The sequence below is a fragment of the Poecile atricapillus genome, chromosome 14, assembly GCF_030490865.1.
Source record: "Poecile atricapillus isolate bPoeAtr1 chromosome 14, bPoeAtr1.hap1, whole genome shotgun sequence".
NCBI lineage: Eukaryota > Metazoa > Chordata > Aves > Passeriformes > Paridae > Poecile > Poecile atricapillus.
In genome coordinates, this window is record NC_081262.1 from 16,368,171 (window position 1) to 16,393,760 (window position 25,590).

The window sequence follows — 25,590 nt, forward strand, 5'->3', positions numbered from 1 at the left end:
TAATTATGTCGTTCCTCATGTAATGCCCATGTCTGCACAGATCCAGTTTAATTCTGCTTTTAATCACTATTTTCACACTTACTCTTGGCACACAGGGAAGTTGTCAGTTGTTGGGTATTTTTATAGCTGGAATACTGAATTTAATCCTTTTTCTCTTCCCCAGTAAGAGATGCTAAAAACCTAGTTCCTATGGACCCTAATGGCTTGTCAGATCCCTACGTGAAGCTTAAACTAATCCCTGACCCCAAAAACGAAAGCAAACAGAAGACCAAAACTATCAAGTGCTCCCTGAATCCTGAGTGGAATGAGACATTTAAATTGTAAGTACAAGGAAAATGTTTAAATTCGTAAAGTGAATTTTCTCACCGCCAAGAATTAATGTGACTTTATTTGCTCTGATTTAATTATTTAGAGGCTTTGAGCTGATCCAACTGAGCGATGATTCTTTTTGTTCTGTAAGTGACACAGAAGCACTCAAACCCCTGCCCTGACCCTGCTCTGAGCAGTGTGTCAGGGCAGGAGCTCCGTGCTCTCCGTGTGAATCTGATGTGCCTTGGAAATTAAATATTGGAGACCTCAGCAGCCCTTGAGGGCCATTCCTTGTTCTGGATCCGTGTCCCAGTGGAGCACGGGGGGACACGGTGGTGTGGGAACAGGATTAAAGCATCTCTCCTCCCTTCCTCTCTTCCAGCCAGCTGAAGGAGGCGGACAAGGACAGGAGGTTGTCTGTGGAGATCTGGGACTGGGATCTGACCAGCAGGAATGATTTCATGGGCTCCTTGTCCTTCGGGATCTCTGAGCTGCAGAAGTCGGGAGTGGATGGATGGTGAGATGTGGCTGGGGGTGTGACAGCCCCCCAGAGCTCGCCCTGTGTGAGCTCCTCCATCACCCTGGGCTGGGGGCTCGGGGGCTCAGGATCCTCCCTGGGGCACACCCAGGTACCCAGGGCAGCTCTGCCTCAAGGGCTGCTGCCCCTGGGGGCTTGGGCAGGAGCTGGCACCGCACGGGCACTTGCAGCATGTCCAGCTTGGATCAGACACCTGCCCGGTCCTGGGGACAGCAGGGCTGTCAGGGGTGCTGGGGGTTGTTGCTGCTGAAGATGAACAGATCACACGGACACAGCTCAAGGTGTGGTGAAAAGAAGAGAGAGTTTATTTTTCCTCCCAGGATTTATAGGCTCCTGCCCACAGCCAGGGATTGGATGGTCAGGATAACACTTTCTCACTGCACTGGCCATGAGAGATGCCCATCACAAGATGTGGAACTGAAAGAATGTACACATATCTATGTTTACAGTTACTGTCCTGGGAAAGTCCTTAGAAAACCATGGCAGCAAGCTCAGAAGCTGAGTTTTCAGGGCGACAGGGGGTCCCCTCTGAGCTGTCCCTGAGGGCTGTGGGGGGCTCAGACGTGGGGGAAGCACAGCGTGTGTAATTACAAGCGCTCGTTAGCAGCGAGCCGTGAGCGTGGCGGCTCTGCAGCACCCCCGGATGGGTCTCTCTGTTTCCATCTCCCCCAGCAGGACACACGGTGCTTTATTTCCCTGCTTTTCCCCCAGGCACCGGTGCCTGAGAGCTCTTTTACCTGTCCATGGCGAGTGTAAGCATTGAAAGGGGATGTTAAATGTCTTTTGGAAACCAAGCCCTGCACGTAATTAAGCTGAGTGAATACCCCAGCCTGGTTTTCCCACGGTGGAAGATGAACACGTCTCCCTGAGAGCAGAGAATGGGGAGGAGGAGGAGGAGGAGGAGGAGGAGGGATGAGCTGGGCTGGGTGCCCACACCGTGCCACTCCTGGGCAGAGCTGTGGGTGCTCCTGCTGCTCTCCAGCCCCTCCTGTCCCCCCTGAGCTGGGCAGAGGCTGGCACAGTGGCACTGTGGCCTGGTGGGCACTGGGCTGCTCCTCTGGAAAACAGCGGGAAGCTGTCCCTTGTCCCAAATTCCCAGTCACCTGTGAGGGTGCGTGTGCCACACACTGCCAGCTCCTGCACTCAGAGCCTGAGCGCTTCCCAGCCTTTTAAAAATCACCTAAGTGGAGATCTAAGTAATTTTCCTTGTCACAGTGCTGGCTGGAGCAAACTGAAGGAGAAGGAGCTCTGATCCATATTTCATATCTAAACAAGTGCAGTTAATGGAGAAAAGAAGGCAGAGGCTGTGCTGTGCAGACAGGGCTTTGCTCCTGGAGCAGCCTCTGGGGTAACAGCCAGCCCAGATCCATCCTCCTGCAGAGCAGGGTGAAACTCCTGGGGTCTCAGTGGCATTTCCATCATTTCTGATCCTTGCTGCTCCTTTGGAGGAGCCTCCTGTCTGTGCTCAGGGGTGCCAGCCTGGCAGTGGCACCTGCCAAGGGCTGTCCTCGTGGGGCAGCTGATGGAGGGGCAGCTGGTGAAGGGACAGCTGGTGAAGGGGCAGCTGATGAAGGGGCAGCTGGTGAAGGGACAGCTGATGAAGGGGCAGCTGATGAAGGGGCAGCTGATGAAGGGGCAGCTGGTGAAGGGGCAGCTGGTGAAGGGACAGCTGGTGAAGGGGCAGCTGGTGAAGGGACAGCTGGTGAAGGGACAGCTGGTGAAGGGGCAGCTGGTGAAGGGGCAGCTGGTGAAGGGACAGCTGATGAAGGGGCAGCTGGTGAAGGGGCAGCTGGTGAAGGGGGTTTGCCCACGCCTGTGCCCGTGGCTGTCCCGAGCAACACGGGTTTGTCTGTGGGTTTGGGGTTGGGATTGGTTTGGGAGCCACAGCGGTGCTCTGTGTGCCCACCACGTGCTGTGGGGGTCCCCAGGACAGCGAGGGACCCAGAAATGTCCCTCCAGCCACTGAGGGTCTGGGGCTCGCTGAGGGGAAGGTTTGGGGGCTCTCCTGAGCTGGGGAAGGGTCCCCTGGGTGCTGGTGCAGCAGAGGCAGAGCTGTGCTGGAGCAGAGCTGAGCTCCTGCATACCTGCAGCCTCTGACCCACCTTTCTCTGTCCCTCTCTGCCCCTCTCTGCCCCTCTCTGTCCCTCTCTCCCCTTTCTCCCCTCTCTGTCCCCTCTCTGTCTCCCTCTGTCCCTCTCTGTCCCCCTCTGTCCCCCTCTGCCCCTCTCTGTCCCCCTCTCTCCCCTTTCTCCCCTCTCTGTCCCCCTCTGTCCCCCTCTCTCCCCTCTCTGCCCCTCTCCCCTCTCTGCCCCTCTCTCCCCTCTCTGCCCCTCTCTCCCCTCTCTCCCCTCTCTCCCCTCTCTCCCCTCTGTCCCTCCAGGTTCAAGCTGCTCAGCCAGGAGGAGGGCGAGTATTTCAATGTCCCGGTGCCTCCTGAGGGAGAAGAAGGAAACGAGGAACTGAGGCAGAAATTTGAGGTGAATTGATTTTTCTTGGACTCAGGGGTTTTCCTCTCTGCCTGCCTGCCGTGCCCTCGGCGAGGGACTTTCCCTGCCAGCTCTTCCCCTGGCAGTGCAGGGAATGTGGAGCGGGCTCCAGCTCCCCAGAGAGGCTCCAAGGAGAAATGTCTATTTACTACTTAATAAGCCATGGAGGTTGGTGCTGAACGATTGATCCAGACATTGCTGAATTAGCAGGAATTTGCTGTTTTTCAGTGCAGCTGAAGCCTCCACAGAGCCCTGGGAATGAGTGTGGTACATCTGGAGGCTCACGTGCAATGAGCCATACAGAAATAAGAGAGTTGCCCTTATGGTTCTCAGCATGAGCTCCGTAATTGTAGCAGAGACTGGAGACTTAGTTCTCCCTTCTTTTTTACCTTATTTATACACAACTTTCCTGAATGTCCAGGGAAAGACAGTTCTAACACAATGCTTGGCTCCAGCCAGTGGTTTCTGGCTGTACAAAGAACTAAACCAGGCTTTTGTTGTGTTTGCTGGTGTTGCAGTGGTGTTGGGATGCTGTGGGCAGTCGGATGATGTGGAATGTACAGATCAGGACGCACACAGTGCAGGGAGCCAGAGCTGTCCCCTCACCTTGTGTTCCCACCCCTCCCATGGCAGGATCAGTGTCTGGGGCAGGGAATCCCGTCCCAGCCGGGCTGTGGCTCGTGCTGGCACTGGGGGTGAGGACTGGGGGTGCTGGAGCCCGGAACGTGCGGGACAGAGCCGTGGTCACCCCGATGGTGTGGGGAAATCCTGGTGACCACTCCTCAGGTTCACAGTGCAGGAGCTGTTGCGATGCTCGGAGGTGCTGCAGGTGACCTTGAGCAGGGAATTCTGCAGCCTGGAGAACCTTGTGAGAAGCAATTAGCAGCAGCAAAGGCTGGAGATTCCCCGTGAGGCGCTATCTGGAGGGGCTGCCAGCGGCAGCCAAATTGAACCGCCGGGATCGGGTTAATGGAATTTCATGCTAGGCTGAGCTCGGCACAGGCCTCACACTGCCACACATCTCTGGAAATGAACAGGGAATGACTCGGGAGAGAGCTTTTATGGGGGCAGGATCAGCACATCACAGCCCTGGCCTGGGGGGAGGCACCGGGGCTCTGCTGGGCTCTGGTGATTAAAGATGGGGCCCTTTGGGAGGTCCTCAGTGAGCGGCTGCGATGGCTGGGGGACAGGAGGGGCTGGCTGTCTGTCTGTCTGTCTGCTGGGGGCAGGAGAGGCTGGCTGTCCGTCTGTCCGGGGGACAGGAGGGGCTGGCTGTCCGTCTGTCCATCTGTCTGTCTGTCTGAGGGACAGGAGGGGCTGGCTGTCCATCCGTCTGTCTGCTTGGGGCAGGAGGGGCTGGCTGTCCATCTGTCTGTCTGTCTGTCTGGGGGACAGGAGGGGCTGTCTGTCCATCCGTCTGTCTGTCTGTCTGAGGGACAGGAGGGGCTGGCTGTCCATCTGTCTGTCTGCTGGGGGACAGGAGGGGCTGTCCATCTGTCCGTCTGTCTGCTGGGGGACAGGAGGGGCTGGCTGTCCGTCTATCCGTCTGTCTGGGGGGCAGGAAGGGTTGGCTGTCCGTCTGTCTGCCTGTCTGAGGGACAGGAGGGGCTGGCTGTCCGTCTGTCTGTCTGCTGGGGGCAGGAGGGGCTGGCTGTCCGTCTGTCTGTCTGTCTGCTGGGGGACAGGAAGGGCTGGCTGTCCGTCTGTCCGTCTGTCTGCTGGGGGACAGGAGGGGCTGGCTGTCCATCTGTCCGTCTGCTGGGGGCAGGAGGGGCTGTCCGTCTGTCTGTCTGCTGGGGGCAGGAGGGGCTGGCTGTCTCTTTGGGGGGCAGGAGGGGCTGGCTGTCTCTTTGGGGGGCAGGAGGGGCTGTCTGTCTGTCTGTCTGTCTCTTTGGGGCGTGTTCTGTTCTGGACAGACACACGGATTCCACACGGATTTGTGCCTTTGTCTGTGATTCCCTCCAGTGTCAGACACCATCACAGATATCCCAAATGGAAGGGGCCATAGGGCAGTGAGGGATGGGGAGCTGCACACAAAGTCCCATATTTCACCTTAATCCATTTATAGTCACCCCTCCTTTTCTGGTGAAGTAGGAGACAGAGCCAGTTTTTGCCCCAAAAGAGCTTTTTAAGCCTCTTTCCCGTGCTTTGGATGAGCTGGACACGGTGCAGGGTGGCGTGAGGGGGTGACCTCGGGCAGAGGTGATTCCCAGTTGCTCTGGCAGAGGGGAACTGGGAAGCAGCTGAGCAGTGCCATGTGCTGGTGACTTCCCCAGTGCCTTTCCCGGTGCTGTCCCCGTCAGGCCCATGGAAAAGGCTCCCAAAGCCTTTTTTTGGGGTGGTTTTTGAGCTGGGGAAGAGCAGCTGAGGTGGGGTTTTGGGAGCACCCCTGGGGTTTGAAATGCCCGTTCCCCCTGCCCCATCAGTGATGTTTTCTCTTCCTCCCTGCCCCATCTCCGCCTTTGCAGAGAGCCAAGATTGGAACGGGCTCCAAGGCTGCGGATGAGAAGACAAGAAATGCCATTTCCAAATTAGACAACAACGGCAGCCGGGACCGGATGAAGCTTTCGGATTTCAACTTCCTGATGGTGCTGGGAAAAGGAAGCTTTGGGAAGGTGAGGTACCCCCTGGGCACTGTCTGCACTGACCACGGGTCACTGGGAGCCCCCCCGTGTCACAGCAGGGAACACCAGAGGTGTCTGAGGAGAACAGCACAAAATCCACCCTTTTGGGAAGCAGGGGATGAGCTGTGTCTTCAAAGCTCTTTTTTATTTGGTTGGGGTTTTCTTCTTCTCTAATAATTACAAATATATGGGAACATTTTAATTAACTTCCCAGACCGGTCGTGAGCAGTAACAGAATTTCATTCTCCTGGTAATTATGTGACTTGGAGCCTTCATTCTTCTTGGGGTCTTGCCAATTCTCTTGATTTCCATTCGGGATCCCGGTGCAGGGAAGGCTCTGCAGGAGGTGGGTGCAGTGTTTGCTGCTGTGATGGCTGGCCCAGCCCCGCTCTCATCAGTGAATTGCCTTAATTGCAGGGAATATTGCTGTGCCTGCAGGCTCATTCCTCGGGCAGGTAGCAGAGATGAGGAGGGTGCACAGGGATGCTCCCCTGAGCACAGGGGTGCAGCAGGAGCATCCCTTCTTTCCCCAGCCCTCTGCTGGCATTGGAGCTTTGGGAGGTCCCAGCTCTGTTTCCAGAGGTGGAGAGCTCAGAGCTGCACGGCATCACTTGTGCCAGACAGGGAACGGGGAGGGTCTGAGGCTTCCCCAGCCCCCAGAGCATCAGCCCCGAGCTCGGCGTGGCACCCTGTGCTGCAGGAAAGCATTTCTCACTCTGCCATGTCCCCTCTGCCCTCCCTCCCAGCGCCTCATCCCTTTCAGAGCCTCTGCCTGGCATCTGGAGACTCCGTGGCTGCGCCGTGTCCCCCGCCGCCTTCTTCCCTTCAATTTGAGAAACATTAGCAAACTCCTCAGTCGGCTCCGGCTTATGTAAGGGAATGTGTGACAGAAACTGTTCCCTGGAACAGAATGTTATAAATATGCTAATTAGCGCTAATTAAAACAGCACGTTGGTTCCTCCGGGTGGATGCAGCCTCGCCCTCACGTGTGCCTGCGCTTCCCCAGGCATCCCTGGTGCCCCGGCACCCCGGGGACCCCCAGGTGCTCCATCCCCCCTCCTGTGCGCTCCAGAGGTTCCAGATGTTGGGGAGCAGCCAGGCAGAGGTGCCTGCAGCAGGCACAGCCCTGCTCCAGCCCCCGGTGTGCCCAGCAGCTGTTTGTGCCCATGGTGCTGCCATCCTTCCAGGCTGGCACCGTGTCCTTCCCTCTCCAGGGCTGGCACCTGCTCCTGTGCCAGCCTCCCTGCTGCCAGCCCCTGCTGCCTGCCGCGGCTCTTGGGCTGCGGGCACGCTGTTCCAGCGAGCCTCTGTCTGTCTCTTTTAACCCTTTGGCACCAGGAGCTCGGCGCCACAGCTCAGCATTTCGCTCTCTCGGCTGTCCAGGCTCAGGGGTTCCGACGCCTTGGCCTCGGTGGAGTTTGGCAAGCTCGCTCTCTCTGCCTTCAGAGCATCTCCAGCTCTCATGCTGGAGCATTCCCAAACAAATACTCTATATTACAGGAATAAATCAAGTTAAATATCAGCTTTTTTCTGCACCAATAAAAAGTTAAAAAAGAATGCAATCTGCTTCCCAGCGAGCGCGCTGGCAGATGGAGATCCCCCGAGCCAGGCAGCCGGGCTCAGGGGGTGGGAAGTGGAGCTGGCTTGGAAAAGAGGGACCTGGGGGTGTGTGCTCCTGGCTTGGCGTGCTCAGCCCCAGTTCACAGATGCCCCTGGTGCTCTGGGGTCCCCGTGGGCTGCCCGGGGCTGTGGCTGGTGGCACCTCCACGGGGCTGGCACGGGCAGGGGGACGCTCCCACGGAGGGAGGCAGCGCTTGGCACAGCCCACCCTGGGTTTGCTTTGCTGTATTATAAATAGAGGAAAGTGAAATTAGGTGGCTTGCTCATATTTTTTCGGCTAATCAATCTGTCGTGCTCTGGAGCTGTCAGGCTTTTTGGGGTTTGTGTTGTTTTGCTGAGCGGGGCGGAGCCTTTGGCCACCGCAGCTCTGGTTCCAGCACGGTGGGAGATTTCTCCTGGGCTGTGATGACCTTCAGGCTGTGCTCTGCCCTGCTCTGCCCTGCTCTGCCCTGCTCTGGGTGTGAAATGTGCCAGGGGAGCAGGACATGGGCCAGGCTGGGTCCCATCCCATCCTCACCCTGAGCTCTGGGCTGTGCCACGGGCACTTGGCTCTTTCTTCCTTCAGACATCTGGAGGAATTCCTTCCTGGAAAGGATGGTCAGGCACGGGAAGGGGCTGCCCAGGGAGGTTTGGAATCCCCATCCCTGGGGGTGTCTGAGGAAGGCCTGGATGTGACAGGGCTGGTGACAGGGCTGGTGCCAAGGTGGGAATCAGGCACAGGTGGGACTCAATCCTCTTGGAGGTCTTTTCCAAGCTGAAGGATTCCGGGATTCTGGGATTCAGGAGAGGGGAATCCAGCCCTGATGTGCCTCAGGAGGAGGTTGGTTCCCTCCTGGGCACACATTTCACACCTGGCCATTGCCCAGTGTCCCCCAGCCGAGTCTCAGCAGCTGGACAGTCCTTTTGCCTTTCCCACGCCAAGGAGCAGGGCTGGCTCAGCCGTGCTCAGGGCTGGCACTGGGGATGTTCCATGATCCATTCACAGCCAGGGACAGCCCCCAGCACTTCTCCCAGTTATGGGGGTACCCCAGCCAAGCGCTGCAGAGCGGGGTGGGAGCCACATCCTCAGCACGGTCCCTTTGGGGCAGGAGCAGATGCCAGGCTCAGAGGCTCCCTGCTCCAGTTACCTTTCCTCTGACAGGGTGCTGGATGGCAAGGCAGGTCTGTATATAGCTGATATTGGATTTAATGCTCTTACTCTCAGGTAACAGGTTTAATTTTCCCTCGAAATACGTTCCTGGACTGGTTACTACTTCTTTTCCACCGATTTTGAGCAGCTAAAACACTTCTGCTTTTATCACCGTAAAATTAGCTCTGGTTTTAGCACCTGTGCGTGGTGGTGCCTTGTGCAGCTCAGCTTGTGTGAAATGGTGATAAATGGAGGCAGTGAAGCACAGCACTTCTGTTTGGGCAGAACCACAGGGGAGGGCAGAGGTGCAGACACTGTGAGGCAGCTGTGTCTGCTGCCCTGGCACAGGAACAGGGAATGCCTTGGGCTGGAAGAGACCTTAAAGATCACCCAGTACCACCCTGCCCTGGGCAGGGACCCCTTCCACTGTCCCAGGCTGCTCCAAGCCCTGTCCAGCCTGGCCTGGGACATTGCCAGGGATCCAGGGGCAGCCCCAGCTGCTCCCAGTGCCTGTGCCTTGCTGGGTTCCACCACCACAATGAGCTGCTCGGGGTTCCCAGTGTTCTTCAGGGATCAGCAGGTGAATAAATCCCATCCCGAGGTCCCTGACACACCCACGGCTCAGCTTTGCCAGGATGAGCCAGCGTGTGGCCACTGCAGTCCCACCCCAGCCATGGGAGTGGGAATGTCAGAGCCCCAGTGCCAGTCCCAGCTAATCCTGACAGGCAGCGTGTCAAGGACAGCCAGGCTCCCTCAGGAACCGGGAATGTGCCCGAGCTGCTCACAAAGGGCTGTCCCCTGTCCCCTGTCCCCTGTGCCCCGTCCCCTGTCCCCTGTGCCCTGTCCCCTGTCCCCTGTGCCCTGTGCTCTATCCCCTCTTCCCTGTGCCCTGTGCCCTGTCCCCTCTGACCTGTCCCCTCTGCCCTGTGCCCTGTGCCCTCTGCCCTGTGCCCTGTGCCCTGTCCCCTGTGCCCTGTGCCCTGTGCCCTGTGCCCTGTGCCCTGTCCCCTGTGCCCTGTGCCCTGTGCCCTGTGCCCTATCCCCTCTGCCCTGTCCCCTGTGCCCTGTCCCCTGTCCCCTGTGCCCTGTTCCTGTCCCCTGTGCCCTGTGCCCTGTGCCCTGTGCCCTGTGCCCTGTGCCCTGTCCCCTGTGCCCTGTGCCCTGTCCCCTGTGCCCTGTGCCCTGTCCCCTGTCCCCTGTCCCCTGTGCCCTATCCCCTCTGCCCTGTCCCCTGTGCCCTGTCCCCTGTCCCCTGTGCCCTGTTCCTGTCCCCTGTGCCCTGTGCCCTGTGCCCTGTGCCCTGTGCCCTGTCCCCTGTCCCCTGTCCCCTGTCCCCTGTCCCCTGTGCCCTGTCCCCTGTGCCCTGTCCCCTGTGCCCTGTCCCCTGTGCCCTGTGCCCTGTCCCCTGTGCCCTGTCCCCTGTCCCCTGTGCCCTGTCCCCTGTGCCCTGTCCCCTGTGCCCTGTGCCCTGTCCCCTCTGCCCTGTGCCCTGTCCCCTCTGCCCTGTCCCCTGTCCCCTGTCCCCTGTCCCCTGTCCCCTGTGCCCTATCCCCTCTGCCCTGTGCCCTGTCCCCTGTGCCCTGTGCCCTGTCCCCTGTCCCCTGTCCCCTCTGCCCTGTGCCCTGTCCCCTGTCCCCTCTGCCCTGTCCCCTGTCCCCTGTCCCCTGTGCCCTGTCCCCTGTCCCCTGTGCCCTGTCCCCTGTCCCCTGTGCCCTGTGCCCTCTGCCCTGTCCCCTGTCCCCTCTGCCCTGTGCCTTGTCCCTGGTACCTGCACCCAAACAAGTGGGTGGCACCTCAAGCTGTGTCCCCTGCCTCATCATCCTGATCCTCGGGCTGTGTCACAGGATGGAATCAGAGTCACTGAGCTTGGAAGAGCCCTGTGAGAGCACTGAGTGCAGCCCCAGCAGTGCCAGTGCCACCCCTGTCCCCAAGTGCCACACGTCCCTCTGTTAAACCCCTCCGGGCTGGGGCTGCCCCGCTGCCCCCGCAGCCTGTGGAACACGAGAGGGTTAATTCTGCTCTCCTTGGTGTCTCTAAGTCACCCTGAGAGCCGTTCCTGTGTCTGTGCCCGTCTGCCCCAGCCTGAAGCACATTTCAGTTCCACCCTATCGATGTTGACTTCCCGTAATTCATTTCCCAAACCCCCGGGCTGCCGTTCCTGATGCGACTGGAGGATTTCTGCCGACTCCTTCAAATGAAAAGCAATTCATTTCCACCCAGCACTCCAGTCTGAGGCGATGGGAGAGTGCGAGAGGGAAAACAGAACCCAAGTGAGGTTTCAGAGTGGGTTTATTTGCTGGCAGCCCAAGGAGCAGCTTAGGCTGATGGAGCGTGGTGGGTCGGGCAGGACACCCTGGCTGGGCTGATGGGATTAGCCCGAGGGATTTGCACCAGCAGAAGCCGTGAATCCCATTTGCTGCAATAAATAAACCTGCCAAGGGGTGGGACTGGCTGGAAATGGGAGGTTGGATGGATTCTCCTGGCTGAGAGGGGCCTTGGCTGGGTGATGAAGCAGCACGTGCTGGGGTTTGCTCTCTGCTGTGGAGGGAGGGGGGCAGGCAGAGACAACCATGTGAGACTAGAGACTAACTCTTTTCCACTTTAAATATTTACCACCTGGAATCTGATGGGCTCTGTGTTCAGCCTCTTGACACCCTCCCAAGGGCCCAGCCCCTGACTCAGGGGTGAGGGGTGCTGGGGGGTGAGCTCAGATATCATCAAACCCCTCGGGTGGGCTCCTCCAGAGGAGGTGGTGAGGGAGAAGTGTCACTCCTTAGAGTCCCTAAATGCTTTTGGGACGAGTCCTGGCAGCTTTCTGTGGTTTGGCAGCTGCAGCTCCTCAGGGGACAACGGGCTGTGCCTGTTCCAGCCCGGGGCACGGTGAATCCACATCCCCAGGGCTGCACACACCTCCTGTCCCTCACTGGATCCACATCCCCCATGGTTCACACATCTCCTGTCCCTCACTGGATCCACATCCCCATGGTGCACACACCTCCTGTCCCTCTGTGGATCCACATCTCCTGTGGTTCACACCCCTCCTGTCCCTCACTGGATCCAAATCTCCTGTGGTGCACACATCTCCTGTCCCTCAGTGGATCCACATCCCCAGGTCTGCACACACCTCCTGTCCCTCCCTGGATCCACATCCCCCATGGTTCACACATCTCCTGTCCCTCACTGGATCCACATCCCCAGGGCTGCACACATCTCCTGTCCCTCACTGGATCCACATCCCCAGGGCTGCACACATCTCCTGTCCCTCACTGAATCCACATCCCCCGTGGTTCACACCCCTCCTGTCCCTCAGTGGATCCACATCCCCAGGTCTGCCTCAGTGGATCCACATCCCCATGGTGCACACCCCTCCTGTCCCTCACTGGATCCACATCCCCAGGTCTGCCTCAGTGGATCCACATCTCCTGTGGTGCACACACCTCCTGTCCCTCACTGGATCCACATCCCCAGGTCTGCACACCCCTCCTGTCCCTCGCTGGATCCACATCTCCTGTGGTTCACACCCCTCCTGTCCCTCAGTGGATCCACATCCCCAGGTCTGCACACACCTCCTGTCCCTCACTGGATCCACATCCCCATGGTTCACACCCCTCCTGTCCCTCTGTGGATCCACATCCCCAGGGCTGCACACATCTCCTGTCCCTCACTGGATCCACATCCCCCATGGTGCACACATCTCCTGTCCCTCACTGGATCCACATCCCCAGGGCTGCACACATCTCCTGTCCCTCACTGGATCCACATCCCCATGGTTCACACCCCTCCTGTCCCTCTGTGGATCCACATCCCCATGGTTCACACCCCTCCTGTCCCTCTGTGGATCCACATCCCCATGGTGCACACACCTCCTGTCCCTCACTGGATCCACATCCCCAGGTCTGCCTCACTGGATCCACATCCCCCATGGTGCACACACCTCCTGTCCCTCGCTGGATCCACATCCCCATGGTGCACACATCTCCTGTCCCTCGCTGGATCCACATCCCCATGGTGCACACCCCTCCTGTCCCTCACTGGATCCACATCCCCCGTGGTGCACACATCTCCTGTCCCTCAGTGGATCCACATCCCCGTGGTTCACACCCCTCCTGTCCCTCAGTGGATCCACATCCCCAGGTCTGCCTCAGTGGATCCACATCCCCAGGTCTGCACACACCTCCTGTCCCTCGCTGGATCCACATCCCCATGGTGCACACATCTCCTGTCCCTCTGTGGATCCACATCCCCAGGGCTGCACACCCCTCCTGTCCCTCACTGGATCCACATCCCCGTGGTTCACACATCTCCTGTCCCTCACTGAATCCACATCCCCAGGTCTGCACAACCCTCCTGTCCCTCACTGGATCCACATCCCCGTGGTTCACACATCTCCTGTCCCTCACTGAATCCACATCCCCAGGTCTGCACAACCCTCCTGTCCCTCACTGGATCCACATCCCCATGGTTCACACCCCTCCTGTCCCTCGTGCAGGTGATGCTGGCCGAGAGGAAGGGCACGGACGAGCTCTACGCCGTGAAGATCCTGAAGAAGGATGTGGTGATCCAGGACGATGACGTGGAGTGCACGATGGTGGAAAAGCGCGTCCTGGCTCTCTCGGGGAAGCCTCCGTTCCTGACCCAGCTCCACTCCTGCTTCCAGACCATGGTAAGGCCGCTGCCACAGCTGCTCCCACCAGGGCCGTGGTGCCCTGACACTTTGGAAAATTGGGCTGGGATCCAAGGCTGGGTTGGACAGGGCTGGGGCAGCCTGGGACAGTGGGAGGTGTCCCTGCCATGGCAGGGCTGGCACTGGATGAGCTTTAAGGTCCCTTCCAACCCAAACCATTCCAGGATTTTATGTTCTCTGTACATCACTGCACTTGCCAAAGCAATTGTGTACTCTGTGCCTTGGCAGCCTCACACCTTCTCCAGGTCACTGGCAAAAGTGGCTCCAGGACCCAAACGTGGGAGTGTGACATGGAATGTAATGCACAGCAGCTGCACCCTGAGATGTGCTCATCAGGGAGCTGCTGCTGCCGCTGGAGGTGATTCCCCAGCCCCCCAGGTGCCCCCAGCCCACCACTGCACCCCTTATGGCTCCATAGCAAAGTGCTGCACTTCTTCCCAGGACTCATTCCTCTCATCAAAGCCCTGAGCACAGGGAGAAACCTAATCCAAACTGCAGGAAATCCACTTTTCCATGGGTGTGTGATTGGCTTTGTGTGAGTCAGGAGTGGAGAGGGGGACAGGGGACTTTTAATACAATCCCTGCCCGGCCCTCGAGCAGCCTGTGAATGAGAATGTCCAGGTACACGTCAGTGGGAATCAGCAGAGTCCTTTAGAACGACGACAATGCTTTCCAGGAGGATTACATTTTAATATTATCCCAGAAATTTCATTTACCAAACACATTGAGTGTATTTAAAGCCTGCGGCCCGGCTTTGCAGCGCAGCAATCAGGATGTGGCAGGAGCAGCTATTTCACACAGCATCTCCCTGGCATCTCAAGTGAGTCAGCGCGGGATTATTGCTGGCAGACCTATAGTAGCTTAATAGTAATCGTATTTGTAATGTAATCAAAATGTATAGCAGGGTGTATTATCAAACGCTGGCACAAAGCACTTTGATTTCTGGGAGCACAGTCCAGAGCACAATTCTCCGCCGGGGCTGTTGGCTCAGCGGCTTCGGGAGAGAGAAAAGCCCTAAATCTGCGTTTTAATGGAAAAGGGAAGATGAACAAGGGGAGAGCTCCTGCCTGGGGCTGGAGGGTGAGAAGTGCCTGTGCTGGGGGGATCTGGGGTGCCCTGAAAGGCCCCAGGTCAGAGCCTGGGCTCTGGGATGGGGGTGAGCTGGGGGTCCCTGGGTGTCCCCAGGTGAGCTGTGCCCTTGCTGTGACCTCTGGGGCAGCCACAGCCACACTGACGTGATAAACCACAGAATAAACACACATGAAAAATCCTGGGATGGGTTGGGTTGGAAGGGACCTTGAAGATCATCCATGGGCAGGGACACCTTCCACTATGCCAGGTGCTCCAAACCCCATCCAGCCTGGCTTGGGACACTTCCAGGGATCCAGGGACAGCCCCAGCTGCTCTGGGCACCCTGTGCCAGGGCCTGCCCACCCTGCCAGGGAAGGATATCTCCCAGTTTCTAGTGAGGTGTGGATGGGGAGTGTGGCTGTGGTCCTGGCTCTGCCCCGGTGTGCAGCCAGGCAGGGGTGGAGCAGTTGGTTGGAAGGGCACTGGAAGGAGCCCTGGGGAAGTCGCCTTGGCTGCCCAGGGAAGGGGGAGTGTCACCAGCGCCATGCCAGGCTCTGCAGTGCATTTACATCTCCGAGCTGTGCTGCTGCTGCTGCTCAACGAGTTTGGATGCTCCAGACTTGGACAGAGCTGTCCTTGGCAGCGGCAGGAGCTCGGCCAGTGCTCTGTGCCCATCCATCCCTGCATCCCTGCATTCCTGTATCCCTGCATCCCTCTATCCCTGCATCCCTGTATCCCTGCATCCCTCTATCCCTGCATCACTGCATCCCTCTATCCCTGCATCCCTGCATCCCTCTATCCCTGCATCCATCTATCCCTTCATCCCTGCATCCCTGCATCCCTGCAACCCTGTATCCCTGCATCCCTGCATCCATCTATCCCTGCATCCCTGTATCCCTGTATCCCTGCATCCCTGAATCCCTGCATCCCTGAATCCCTGTATCCCTGCATCCCTCTATCCCTGCATCCCTGCATCCCTCTATCCCTGCATCCCTGCATCCCTGCATCCCTGCATCCCTGTATCCCTGCATCCCTGAATCCCTGTATCCCTGCATCCATCTATCCCTTCATCCCTGAATCCCTGTATCCCTGCATTCCTGCATCCCTGCATCCCTGTATCCCTCTATCCCTGCATCCCTGCATCCCTGCATCCCTGTATCCCTGCATCCCTGCATCCCTGAATCCCTGAATCCCTGAATCCCTGCATCCCTGAATCCCTGCATCCCTGCATCCCTGCATCCCTGTATCCCTGTATCCCTCTATCCCTCTATCCCTGCATCCCTGCATTCCTGTATCCCTGCATCCCTCTATCCCTGCATCCCTCTATCCCTGAATCCCTGCACTCCTGAATCCCTGTATCCCTGCATCCCTCTATCCCCTCATCCCGGGCACCTGCCTGCTCCCCTGAGCCTTCCCTTCCCCACCCCACCAGGACAGCTCAGCTCCTGCATTTAGAGCTCAGCTGGCTGTTTCAAGAGCCTGTCTTTTTAATATTCTTCCTCCTTGAAGCAGATCGATATATTTAGGAGGCAGCTGCAGCCGAGCCCGGCGCTGCTCGGCTCTGTCACGGGCACTGCCGGGGCGGTGGCTCTCAAGGTGACATTGCCACACGTGGCTGGCCGGCCCTGCCGGGGCTGTCCTTCACACACGGGGCGCTCCCCAAGCCCCAGGCTTGGGAAAAGCCGAATTCCCGGCTCCATCCCATCAGTGCCACGTGTTTTACACAGCCCCGCTGCCCCTGTGCTGCTGTCCTTGATCCCCTGGGGCTGCCCCACAGCCGGGGGCTGTGCTGGGGGAGCAGCTGCTCACCCCAGTTCTGTGGCTGGGCACTGTCCCATGGGTTCTGACCCTGGTTCTGTGGCTGGGCAGTTCCCCATGGGTTCTGAACCCCAGTTCTGTGGCTGGGCAGTGCCCCATGGATGCTGAACCCCAGTTCTGTGGCTGGGCTGTGCCAGACTGGGCACTGTCCCATGGGTTCTGACCCCAGTTCTATGGCTGGGCAGTTCCCCATGGGTTCTGATCCAGTTCTGTGGCTGGGCAGTGCCAGGCTGGGCAGTGCCCCATGGGTTCTGACCCCGGTTCTATGGCTGGGCAGTGCCCCATGGGTTCTGAACCCCAGTTCCGTGGCTGGGCAGTGCCAGGCTGGGCAGTGCCCTGTGGCTGCTGACCCCAGTTTCCCCACAGCCCTGCTTATGGCAGTGCTCCAGCTGCATCTCTCGTGGGCTCCCTGTCCTTCCTGTCTGAAAAGCAGGGCAAGGATTATTTAAGGAGGAAATGAGCAATGGGAATTTTTTTTATTTATTATGTAATGCTGCCAACCTGCAGCTCCTGCAGAGCTCCAGCCTCTGTGTCCTTCCTTCCTTCCTTCTTTCCTTCCTTCCTTCCTTCCTTCCTTCCTGGGTGGGATGGGGCAGTCCAGGGCTGTCACTGGGCTCTCAAGCACTGAGGGCCCATGGCACTGCAGGCCCTTGTCCCCAGCTCTCCTGGAGCCCCTTCAGGCCCTGGAAGGGGCTCTGAGCTCTCCCTGGAGCCTTCTCTTGTCCAGGTGAACATCTCCAGCTCTCCCAGCCTGGCTCCAGAGGGCTCCAGCCCTGGAGCAGCTCCCTGGGTTCCTCTGGACTGTGTTAACCCCGTGTGAGCATCACGAGTGACCCCTCAGGCCAGGCAGGAAGGAGTGAGCAGAGGGGTGCAGCCTGACCAGGGCTCCCCTGCAGACCTGTGCAGCCCCAGCACTGCTGCCCTGGCAGAGGTGGCAGTGTCACACATCCCTCCTGCTGCCAGGTCCCGTGCTCGTGGATGGGGTTTGGTCCCTGTGGGAACTGCTCCTGCCTCCTGTGCATCCCTGACTGAAGCCATGGAGTGCCTGGGGAAATGCCAGCGAGGACCTGCAGAGCAACGCTCTGAAAATGGCTTCTGTCAAGAACAGCAAATGTATTCCTGGGAGGTGAAAAAGCTCTGGTTTGGGGATTCCTCTGCTTGGCTTCTCAGTGGATCTGTCAGCAGAGGGGCAGAGCTCCAGTCCTGAGCATTCCCAAGGAATTAGAACTCAGGGGCTCTGTGTGAGCAGTGGCCCCTGCAGCCCATGGGGAGGACAGGCCTGGTGACTGTCACCGTGTTTGTGACCCCTGCAGATTCCCTGCTCTGATAATCCTGCTGATAATTCCTTGCTTTTCCTCCCTTCAGGATCGCTTGTATTTTGTGATGGAGTACGTGAACGGTGGGGACTTGATGTACCAGATCCAGCAGGTTGGGAGGTTCAAGGAGCCCCACGCTGTGTGAGTGCAGAGGTTTGGCACCTTTGGGCAGGTGTGGGCTGTACCTGGGTCACAGGGCTGGGAACAGAGCTCGAGGCACAGACTCTGCTGTGCAGCTCCTGGGCAGAAATCAGCAATGGGGAGATGCAGAAGAACTCTTTGCCTGATGTTGGTGCCTCCACCTCACCCTTGGGGTACATTGTACTTGTAGTAATTGAACTGAATAGATAAATTCAGGTAAATAAAGGCACAAGGCAGGGAGGTTTGGAGGCTTTCTGGGAGACACCAGGCCTCTGCTCTATCCCCTTTCCCAGAGGATGAGAGGGATTGTTGGGTTTTGGGCCAACCCAAGTGCTAACCGGGGGCTTTTGGCTCCTGTTCTTGAGAGCTGGACAGAGCACAGAGCAGGATGTGTTCCTGAAAGCCTTCAGATGCTCACATAAACCCCACAAACACTGAGCAGAGCCTGCTGGGCTGCAGCAGCGGGGCAGTACCTGCTGGTTCTGGGAGCAGGGACCCTGTTCTGAGCCAGCCATGGGGGAAGGAGGCAGCTCTTGCTGCACTTGTGTAAGCAGAAGTGACAGCCCCCAGCAGCATCACTGCCTGCTGCGAGTGCAGCCTGCCTCGGATCATCCTCCTCTCATCCTTCCCTGGAATTTCTCTGCCGTGTCCTTTGGTCACATCTGCCTGACGCGTTTCCTTCGCTGCCACCCAGCTGGGAAGATTTTCATTTATCTCCTTTAATTATCAGTCTTCCTTTCAAACCTCTTTCAGATTCTACGCAGCAGAAATAGCCATCGGGCTCTTCTTCCTGCAGAGCAAAGGCATCATTTATCGGTAGGTGAGCGTGTTCCTGCCCCTGTCCCCCTCCCTGGCTCCCCCTGAGCTCCAGCAGGAGCCCCCAGCCCGGCCCCCCTGCCCTGCCCTGCCCTGGATGGGGTCTGGGCGCTGCCCACAGGTGGAATGACAGGAAATTTAAGGTTGGAAAAGTCCTGTGGGATCGCTGAGTCCAACCACCAGCACGAGATGTGTCCCAAAAGGGAGCCAGGAGCCCCTGCTTTGGGGGAGGTTCCTGCTTTTCCCCGGCTCATGGGAAGGCAGCTCTGGTTCTCTCCTGCCCCTGCTCCATGTGTTCCTCTCCACACACCAGCAGTGCTCCCTGGCAGCCTGGAGCAGCTCCAAGCCCCGAGTTTGGCTGCAGGCACTGCTCTCTCACCATTGGCACCGGAGCCAGCGCTGCCAGTGCCTTGTTCCGAGCTCTGCGGTGCCACTCTGTCACTTCTGCTGCAGCCACTGGGGCTTCTTTGCCATTCCCAGTTTGATTCCAGCACCCAGAGCTAGCTGGGTCACTGCCATGTGCAGGACCAGGCTCACAGGCTGCTGGTTCAGCTCTGAAACCAGTGTTCACTGCTCTTCCCTGCTTGGGAGAATTCCCAGAGCCCAGGGTGGAGCAGAGCATCCTAATGAGTGTCAGATACCATTAAGTGCTGTGTAAAGGGAGATGCCAACAGTGCTGCTGGAGTCAGGAGATGCTAAAGATGAAAGAAGTGGAACGAACTTGACGTGAGGGCTGGTTTTTGCCATCAGCTGCTACGGAGAGATTCTAGGTCTGTTGGTCCCCAGTGGCTCCGCTTCCTTCCTTCCTCCCAGTCCCAATCCCAGCTCGTGTCCCTCTGCCTTTGGCCTGTCAGGGTTCTGAGCACTGACATGATAATTAGAAAATACAGCCTTAAACCCAGTAAGAATGTATAAAGAGCACCAAAATACCCAGTGTTTGCTGCCAAAGTGTCCTTGAGGCTGGAGCATCCAGCTCTGGAGTGGTGGCTCAGGGCTGGGGTTCGGATCCAGGGATCAGCGGTTGGATCCATCTCCAGTTTGTGCAAAGGTTGGGTACCCCCAACAGGAACTCTGGGGGTGAGGATCAGAGGGAATCACAGCTGGTTTGTGTTTCAGGGGGAGCAGAGCACGGGTGAGGCAGGGACTTGTGCTGAGTAGGTGCTTCTCCATCACAAGAGCTCTAAGTGCGCTTTGATTTTCACGGGAGCGAAAGAAAAAAATCAATTAAATCCGTCTCCTGCCAGAGGAGCGTTTTCCATCGCACACTTCAAAGCAGTGTGCCCAGCACAGCATTCCCGTGGCTTAAAAGTCAAAACCAGCACTCCATCCTGACAAATCTCTGCCTCCTTTTTGCTCGTTTCCCCAAGCTGTGTCCTACGGAGGCTGTGGGTGTGAGACGCAGGCGGAGCCTGGCGCTGTGTCACGGGTTTGCTCTCGCCCTGCAGGGACCTGAAGCTGGACAATGTGATGCTGGACAGCGAGGGGCACATAAAGATCGCCGACTTTGGCATGTGCAAGGAGAACATCTGGGACGGGGTGACCACCAAGACCTTCTGTGGCACTCCGGACTACATCGCGCCCGAGGTAGGGACGGGGACGGCGGCTGATGATCCCTGCTGCTCCCTCTCGGGGGTGGCCTTGTTGCAGTCAGCAGCCTCAGGATCTCGGCCAGGGAAGCAGCAGGATTCTGGGGACCAGCATCAAACACCAATGAGACGGGCTCCCGTTCATGAAACCATTTATTCAGCATGGGAACAAAGTCAGATCCAGAACAGAGAGCCCCAAACAGAGGCACAGCAGGGGTTTTTGAGGGACAGAACCCCCGAGCGTCTCCACCCTTGAGGGTGGAGTTCAGGGTCAGGGACCAGCAGAAGCACACCAAGGGAGAACCCCCAGGGACTCAAACTCAATCAGAACACCTGGGCCACCCTTCACAAGGGGTTTGGGGTGGGACAATGTTAACTCTTTGTCTCCCCTGAGGCCACTGCCACATGGCCTTGCTTGGGGCAGCTCTCCAGCCCAAACAGGGACACTCAGCAATTCACCAGCAGCCTGCAGAGTTCATGCCCTGGGCACTGTCCATCCCCCTGAGGGAACAGGAATGTGCCTCCCTGTTGTGCTGTGTCCTGCTTCCACCTCAGAGAGCAGCAGATCCTGGTGCTGCTCTCCCTGCAGGGTGTTTTCCCCGTCTGGGGGCTTTTCCCATGTCCATCCTGCTCCAGCTCTGTGCCTCTTCTGTCCTTGGCATGCTCAGACCCACTGCAGGCTGCTCCTCACGTGTTCCCTTGCTCCTGGAAATGACAAACCCAGGAGCTCAGCTCTGCCCCTCACTGTGTGATAGAAGCTTCCAGCACATAAGAAACAGGGAATTATCAGTGGGGAATATTTCCATGTGGAGTGGAGATCCTTAGATCTCTGCAGCTCACTGTGTGCAGTGAGGGGACGTGTGTCTGATGGGGAGAGACTCCCCATCCATGGCTCTGGATCCCCCAAAAATGACTTTTCATTTGGTTATTCCTGATGTGATAGAGTCACACATGACACTTCCATGAGGTGATGCATGGGCATGCTTTAGTGCCAGACTTGTGAAATTCAGAGGAGTAATTATTCTCAAATGTCTGTTCCCTTCACTTCAAAGTATCACTCTGAACTCTTGTCTCTGCTGAATTTGCAAAGATGAAGTTAATATTTCTTCATGTAAATGTTTCAGAGAGATTCTCTTTGATAGGACATCAGTGCACTCGTGTGCTAAACCACCTCGTGTTTACAGTGAGGTTTCCCATTTCTGCATCCATGTGTGCCATCCCTCATTCCACCAGGATTAACACTGGTGCTGCTGGTGCAGAGCCTCTCACTGTGGGTGATTAATGCTCCTTCAAAGCAGGACAAATGACCAGTTCCCCGTGTGTTTGCCCAAGTGATTTCACTTCAACTCTTATTTTCTTCTCCTTGCTGTAATTCTTCTTTTTCCAAAAGAAAAGCAGCAAATGTGAAATTAGGATGCAAATCACCTTGGCACCCAGGAGAGGCATTAAAGCCTGGGCTGTGTCACCTGGGCTGTGTCACCTGGGCTGTGTCACCTGGGCTGTGTCACTGGGGGCTGTGTCACCTGGGCTGTGTCACCTGGGGCTGTGTCACTGGGGCTGTGTCACCTGGGCTGTGTCACCTGCTGGGCTGTGTCACTGGGGGCTGTGTCACTGGGGGCTGTGTCAGGGGCTGTGTCACCTGGGCTGTGTCACTGGGTCTGTGTCACTGGGGGCTGTGTCACCTGCTGGGCTGTGTCACCTGGGGCTGTGTCACCTGGGCTGTGTCACCTGGGGCTGTGTCACTGGGGGCTGTGTCAGGGGCTGTGTCACCTGGGCTGTGTCACCTGCTGGGCTGTGTCACCTGGGGCTGTGTCACCTGGGGCTGTGTCACCTGGGCTGTGTCACCTGCTGGGCTGTGTCACCTGGGCTGTGTCACCTGGGGCTGTGTCACCTGCTGGGCTGTGTCACCTGGGCTGTGTCACCTGGGCTGTGTCACCTGCTGGGCTGTGTCACCTGGGCTGTGTCACCTGGGGCTGTGTCAGGGGCTGTGTTACCTGGGCTGTGTCACCTGGGCTGTGTCACTGGGGGCTGTGTCACCTGCTGGGCTGTGTCACCTGGGCTGTGTCACTGGGGGCTGTGTTACCTGGGCTGTGTCACCTGGGCTGTGTCACCTGGGGCTGTGTCACCTGGGGCTGTGTCACCTGGGGCTGTGTCACTGGGGCTGTGTCACCTGGGCTGTGTCACCTGGGGCTGTGTCAGGGGCTGTGTCACCTGGGCTGTGTCACCTGGGGCTGTGTCACCTGGGGCTGTGTCACTGGGGCTGTGTCAGGGGCTGTGTCAGGGGCTGTGTCACCTGTGGGCTGTGTCACCTGGGCTGTGTCACTGGGGCTGTGTCACTGGGGCTGTGTCAGGGGCTGTGTCACCTGCTGGGCTGTGTCACCTGGGCTGTGTCACTGGGTCTGTGTCACTGGGGGCTGTGTCACCTGCTGGGCTGTGTCACCTGGGGCTGTGTCACCTGGGCTGTGTCACCTGCTGGGCTGTGTCACCTGGGCTGTGTCACCTGAGCTGTGTCAGGGGCTGTGTCACCTGGGCTGTGTCACCTGGGGCTGTGTCAGGGGCTGTGTCACTGGGGCTGTGTCACTGGGGCTGTGTCAGGGGCTGTGTCACCTGAGCTGTGTCACCTGGGCTGTGTCACCTGGGGCTGGGTGTGACCCTCCCGAACCAGCAGCAGGGGCTGCACAGGACAGGGAATTTCTTTCAAGAGCTCTTTCCTTTTCAAGGCCTCCATGGCATGACCTGCTCACAGCCGAATTTCCCAGGGTGCTGTAAAGAGCGAGAGGAGGGACTCGGGGTGGGCTCAGGGGAGGGAATTCCGTGCTGAAATGTGTCCCAGGGAACAGCCCCAGCCCCAGCTCCAGCTCCAGCTCCAGCTGGGGATGGCTTTGCCCTGTGCCACAGGGCTGGGGTGGTAATGCTGCTGTTGCTCTTTGCAGATCATCGCTTACCAGCCCTACGGGAAGTCTGTGGACTGGTGGGCGTTTGGAGTCCTGCTCTACGAGATGCTGGCTGGCCAGGTAATGGAGTTTTAGTGGATTCCTCCAGGCTGGGTCACGTTCCCTGTGAGCACAGGCTGCCCTGGGATTGCCCCTCCATGTGGACAGCCCTGAGCTGGGGGTGGCACTGGGGCACAGGGACTGCAGTGACAAGGCTGGTGTCACCGTGCCTGGGGCTGGCCCCACAGCAGCACACGGCAGCTTTGGGACCCAGGAGTGCCCCTGAAGCCGTGGCTGCTCTGCTCTAGGCCCCCTTTGAGGGAGAAGATGAGGATGAGCTCTTCCAGTCCATCATGGAGCACAACGTCGCCTACCCCAAGTCCATGTCCAAGGAGGCAGTGGCGATCTGCAAAGGGGTAAGGGCTGGGCTGGGTGCTCTGCTGGGCTGGGGGGTGTGGGGATGGGAGCCTGCAGCCCTGGGGGTCCCAGCTCAGCCTCTGCTGCCCAGCACGAGCAGGGTCTGACACTGCTGGGTTCTGGTTCTGGTGCCCTCCTGAAACCACTGCTGTGTGTGTGTGTACCAAAGGCAGGTGAAAGCAGCACCTGCATCCTCTCCGTGCCCTTACCCTGAGCAGAAATACAGCCGGGAGCTGGGGCTGGCCTGGGGGTCAGGAGAGAGCTGGGGGTTGGCTGGAGGTGGGATGGGAGGGTTCCTGCCCAGACACCCTGTGCCCCAGCAGGTGAGGACAGGACAGCTCTGTGAACCTCTGCCTGAAGTGAAAAATGATGCTCAGGGAAAATGGATGTGATTCCCAAATAGCTTTCCTAAGATCAGACACAAAACCTTCATCCTTCCACTTAGCTGTGACGAGTTGCCCTTCGGGTGCCCCAGCCTGAAGCTCTGGTGGTGTCTCCATGGGCTCAGGGCAGCATTCTCATTATCCTGTCTCTTAATTTGCAGTGAAGCTCTGCCTTGCCCAGCATCCCAAGCTGGGCTCTCCATGGCCTGGGCCTGGGCCTGAATTAATTTGGGATGTGATGGATGAAGGCTGGCGAGGTCCTGATGTTGTTGTGTGTGCTTGGGACTGAGCCTCATCTCACCCCCCAGTGCCACACGCTGCTATAAATAAGTGTTTGTGTAGGAATTTAAGAAATGTTTGCTTATAATAGTTAATATTGAAAATATCTGAATGTTCTCTATCTCAAAATAGTGTTTCTATCTACAAATGACACATCCTGCGCTTAACGCTCCCACTGCGGCATTTCAGAGCCTCTTCCCAGCGTTGCCAGGATTCTGAGCTGGTGTTAAAGAGGAATATTCACTTGTCCCGTGGGGAAAAGCTGCTGCTGGTGCTCCCACCTGGAATGGGGCATGGGGAGGGGTGGCTGCCCTGCCACAGTCAGCAGGACGCAGGAAAATCAAATCCTTAATTCAGAAACCGCGCGGGCGGCTGGAGGGGGATTCCCACAGAGGCTGGCACCATCTCCATGCTCCTGCTGCCGTTTTTTTGGGATGTAAAGGGGAAATCCAGGGTGCTCCTGGCCAGGCAGGGGCTGGGGGACACTCAGGGCTGCCGGGCACCCCCTGAGCCCGGGGCAGCAGGGCCAGGCTCAGCTCTGGCTGTGTTTGCTGCTGCATCAGGCACAAGGTGGGTGCTGTAAATCAGAGCGGGGACTGCGGCTGCAGCGGCTGCTGGGTGTTGCTGCCGTGGCTCTTCTCGCTCTGGAGATGGGAGGATGCTGGGGCAGTACCGAGGGCTGGCTCTCCATCATTCCCGTGGGTTTTTGTAGCTGTGGTGGTTCCCTCTGTGTTCTTTCAAAACCTCAGGACGTTTTTTGCCGCCACCAAACTGCCACACCGGAAAGTTTAATTACCACTCTGTGTGGGATCCCAGAACTTTTTAGTAAGCTGGGAACTGTTTACGTTTTCCCCTAAAACACAGTGAAGTGGGTCTTGGTGAGCTGCAGGGAGCTGTGTTGGCTGTGCCAGCGCTGCCAGCAGGGAACTGGAGAAACCTCTGCCCATTCCGAAAGGCATGGAATGTTTTCTGCAGTATTTGGAAATATTTACAGGTGTTTTGGGTGGCATTTCCCCAGTCCATGCTGCCCTGTTTCATGTTCGAGAGGCCAGGACACGTCACCTCTGCCACCTTCCCAGGTGGAATCTGGGATTCCTTGTTGGGTTTTTATTTTATAAAGGGCCCTGTGCTGCAACACCAAGGGAAACTCAATTATTAACCAAAAGCAAGTTGGAAAAATATTCTTGTTTTTGTTTTTGCTGGCCTCTGGCCCCTCCCTCCCTGGCCCTCCAGCTTGGCTCCAGCCTGGCTCCCTGCTGGAGGATGGGCTCTGCAAGGCTGATGCTGATGCCAATCACATCCTCACCCTGAGCAGAGGCTGGAAAATCCCTGGCCCAGCCTGCAGAGCCTGCCAGGCCCTCGCTGTTTGTGGATGGGCTTTCCAGGGAGGTGCTGCCTCACAGGAGCTGCTCTCCATCACTCTTCCAGCTGCAGATGCTG

General features: G+C 57.9%; 1 protein-coding gene across 2 annotated transcripts in view; it reads left to right on the plus strand.

Moving 5' to 3' along the window:
* PRKCB (protein kinase C beta) overlaps positions 1-25,590 on the plus strand; it is a 109,274-nt gene that overhangs the window by 68,687 nt on the left and 14,997 nt on the right. For both annotated transcript variants that reach the window (XM_058849599.1, XM_058849598.1), the window contains exons 6-15: positions 164-320; positions 692-826; positions 3,228-3,324; positions 5,802-5,948; positions 13,196-13,369; positions 17,645-17,736; positions 18,490-18,552; positions 19,998-20,136; positions 23,072-23,152; positions 23,380-23,487. In XM_058849599.1, the coding sequence (XP_058705582.1) occupies positions 164-320; positions 692-826; positions 3,228-3,324; positions 5,802-5,948; positions 13,196-13,369; positions 17,645-17,736; positions 18,490-18,552; positions 19,998-20,136; positions 23,072-23,152; positions 23,380-23,487 (1,193 nt within the window). The remainder of the gene's footprint in view (positions 1-163; positions 321-691; positions 827-3,227; positions 3,325-5,801; positions 5,949-13,195; positions 13,370-17,644; positions 17,737-18,489; positions 18,553-19,997; positions 20,137-23,071; positions 23,153-23,379; positions 23,488-25,590) is intronic.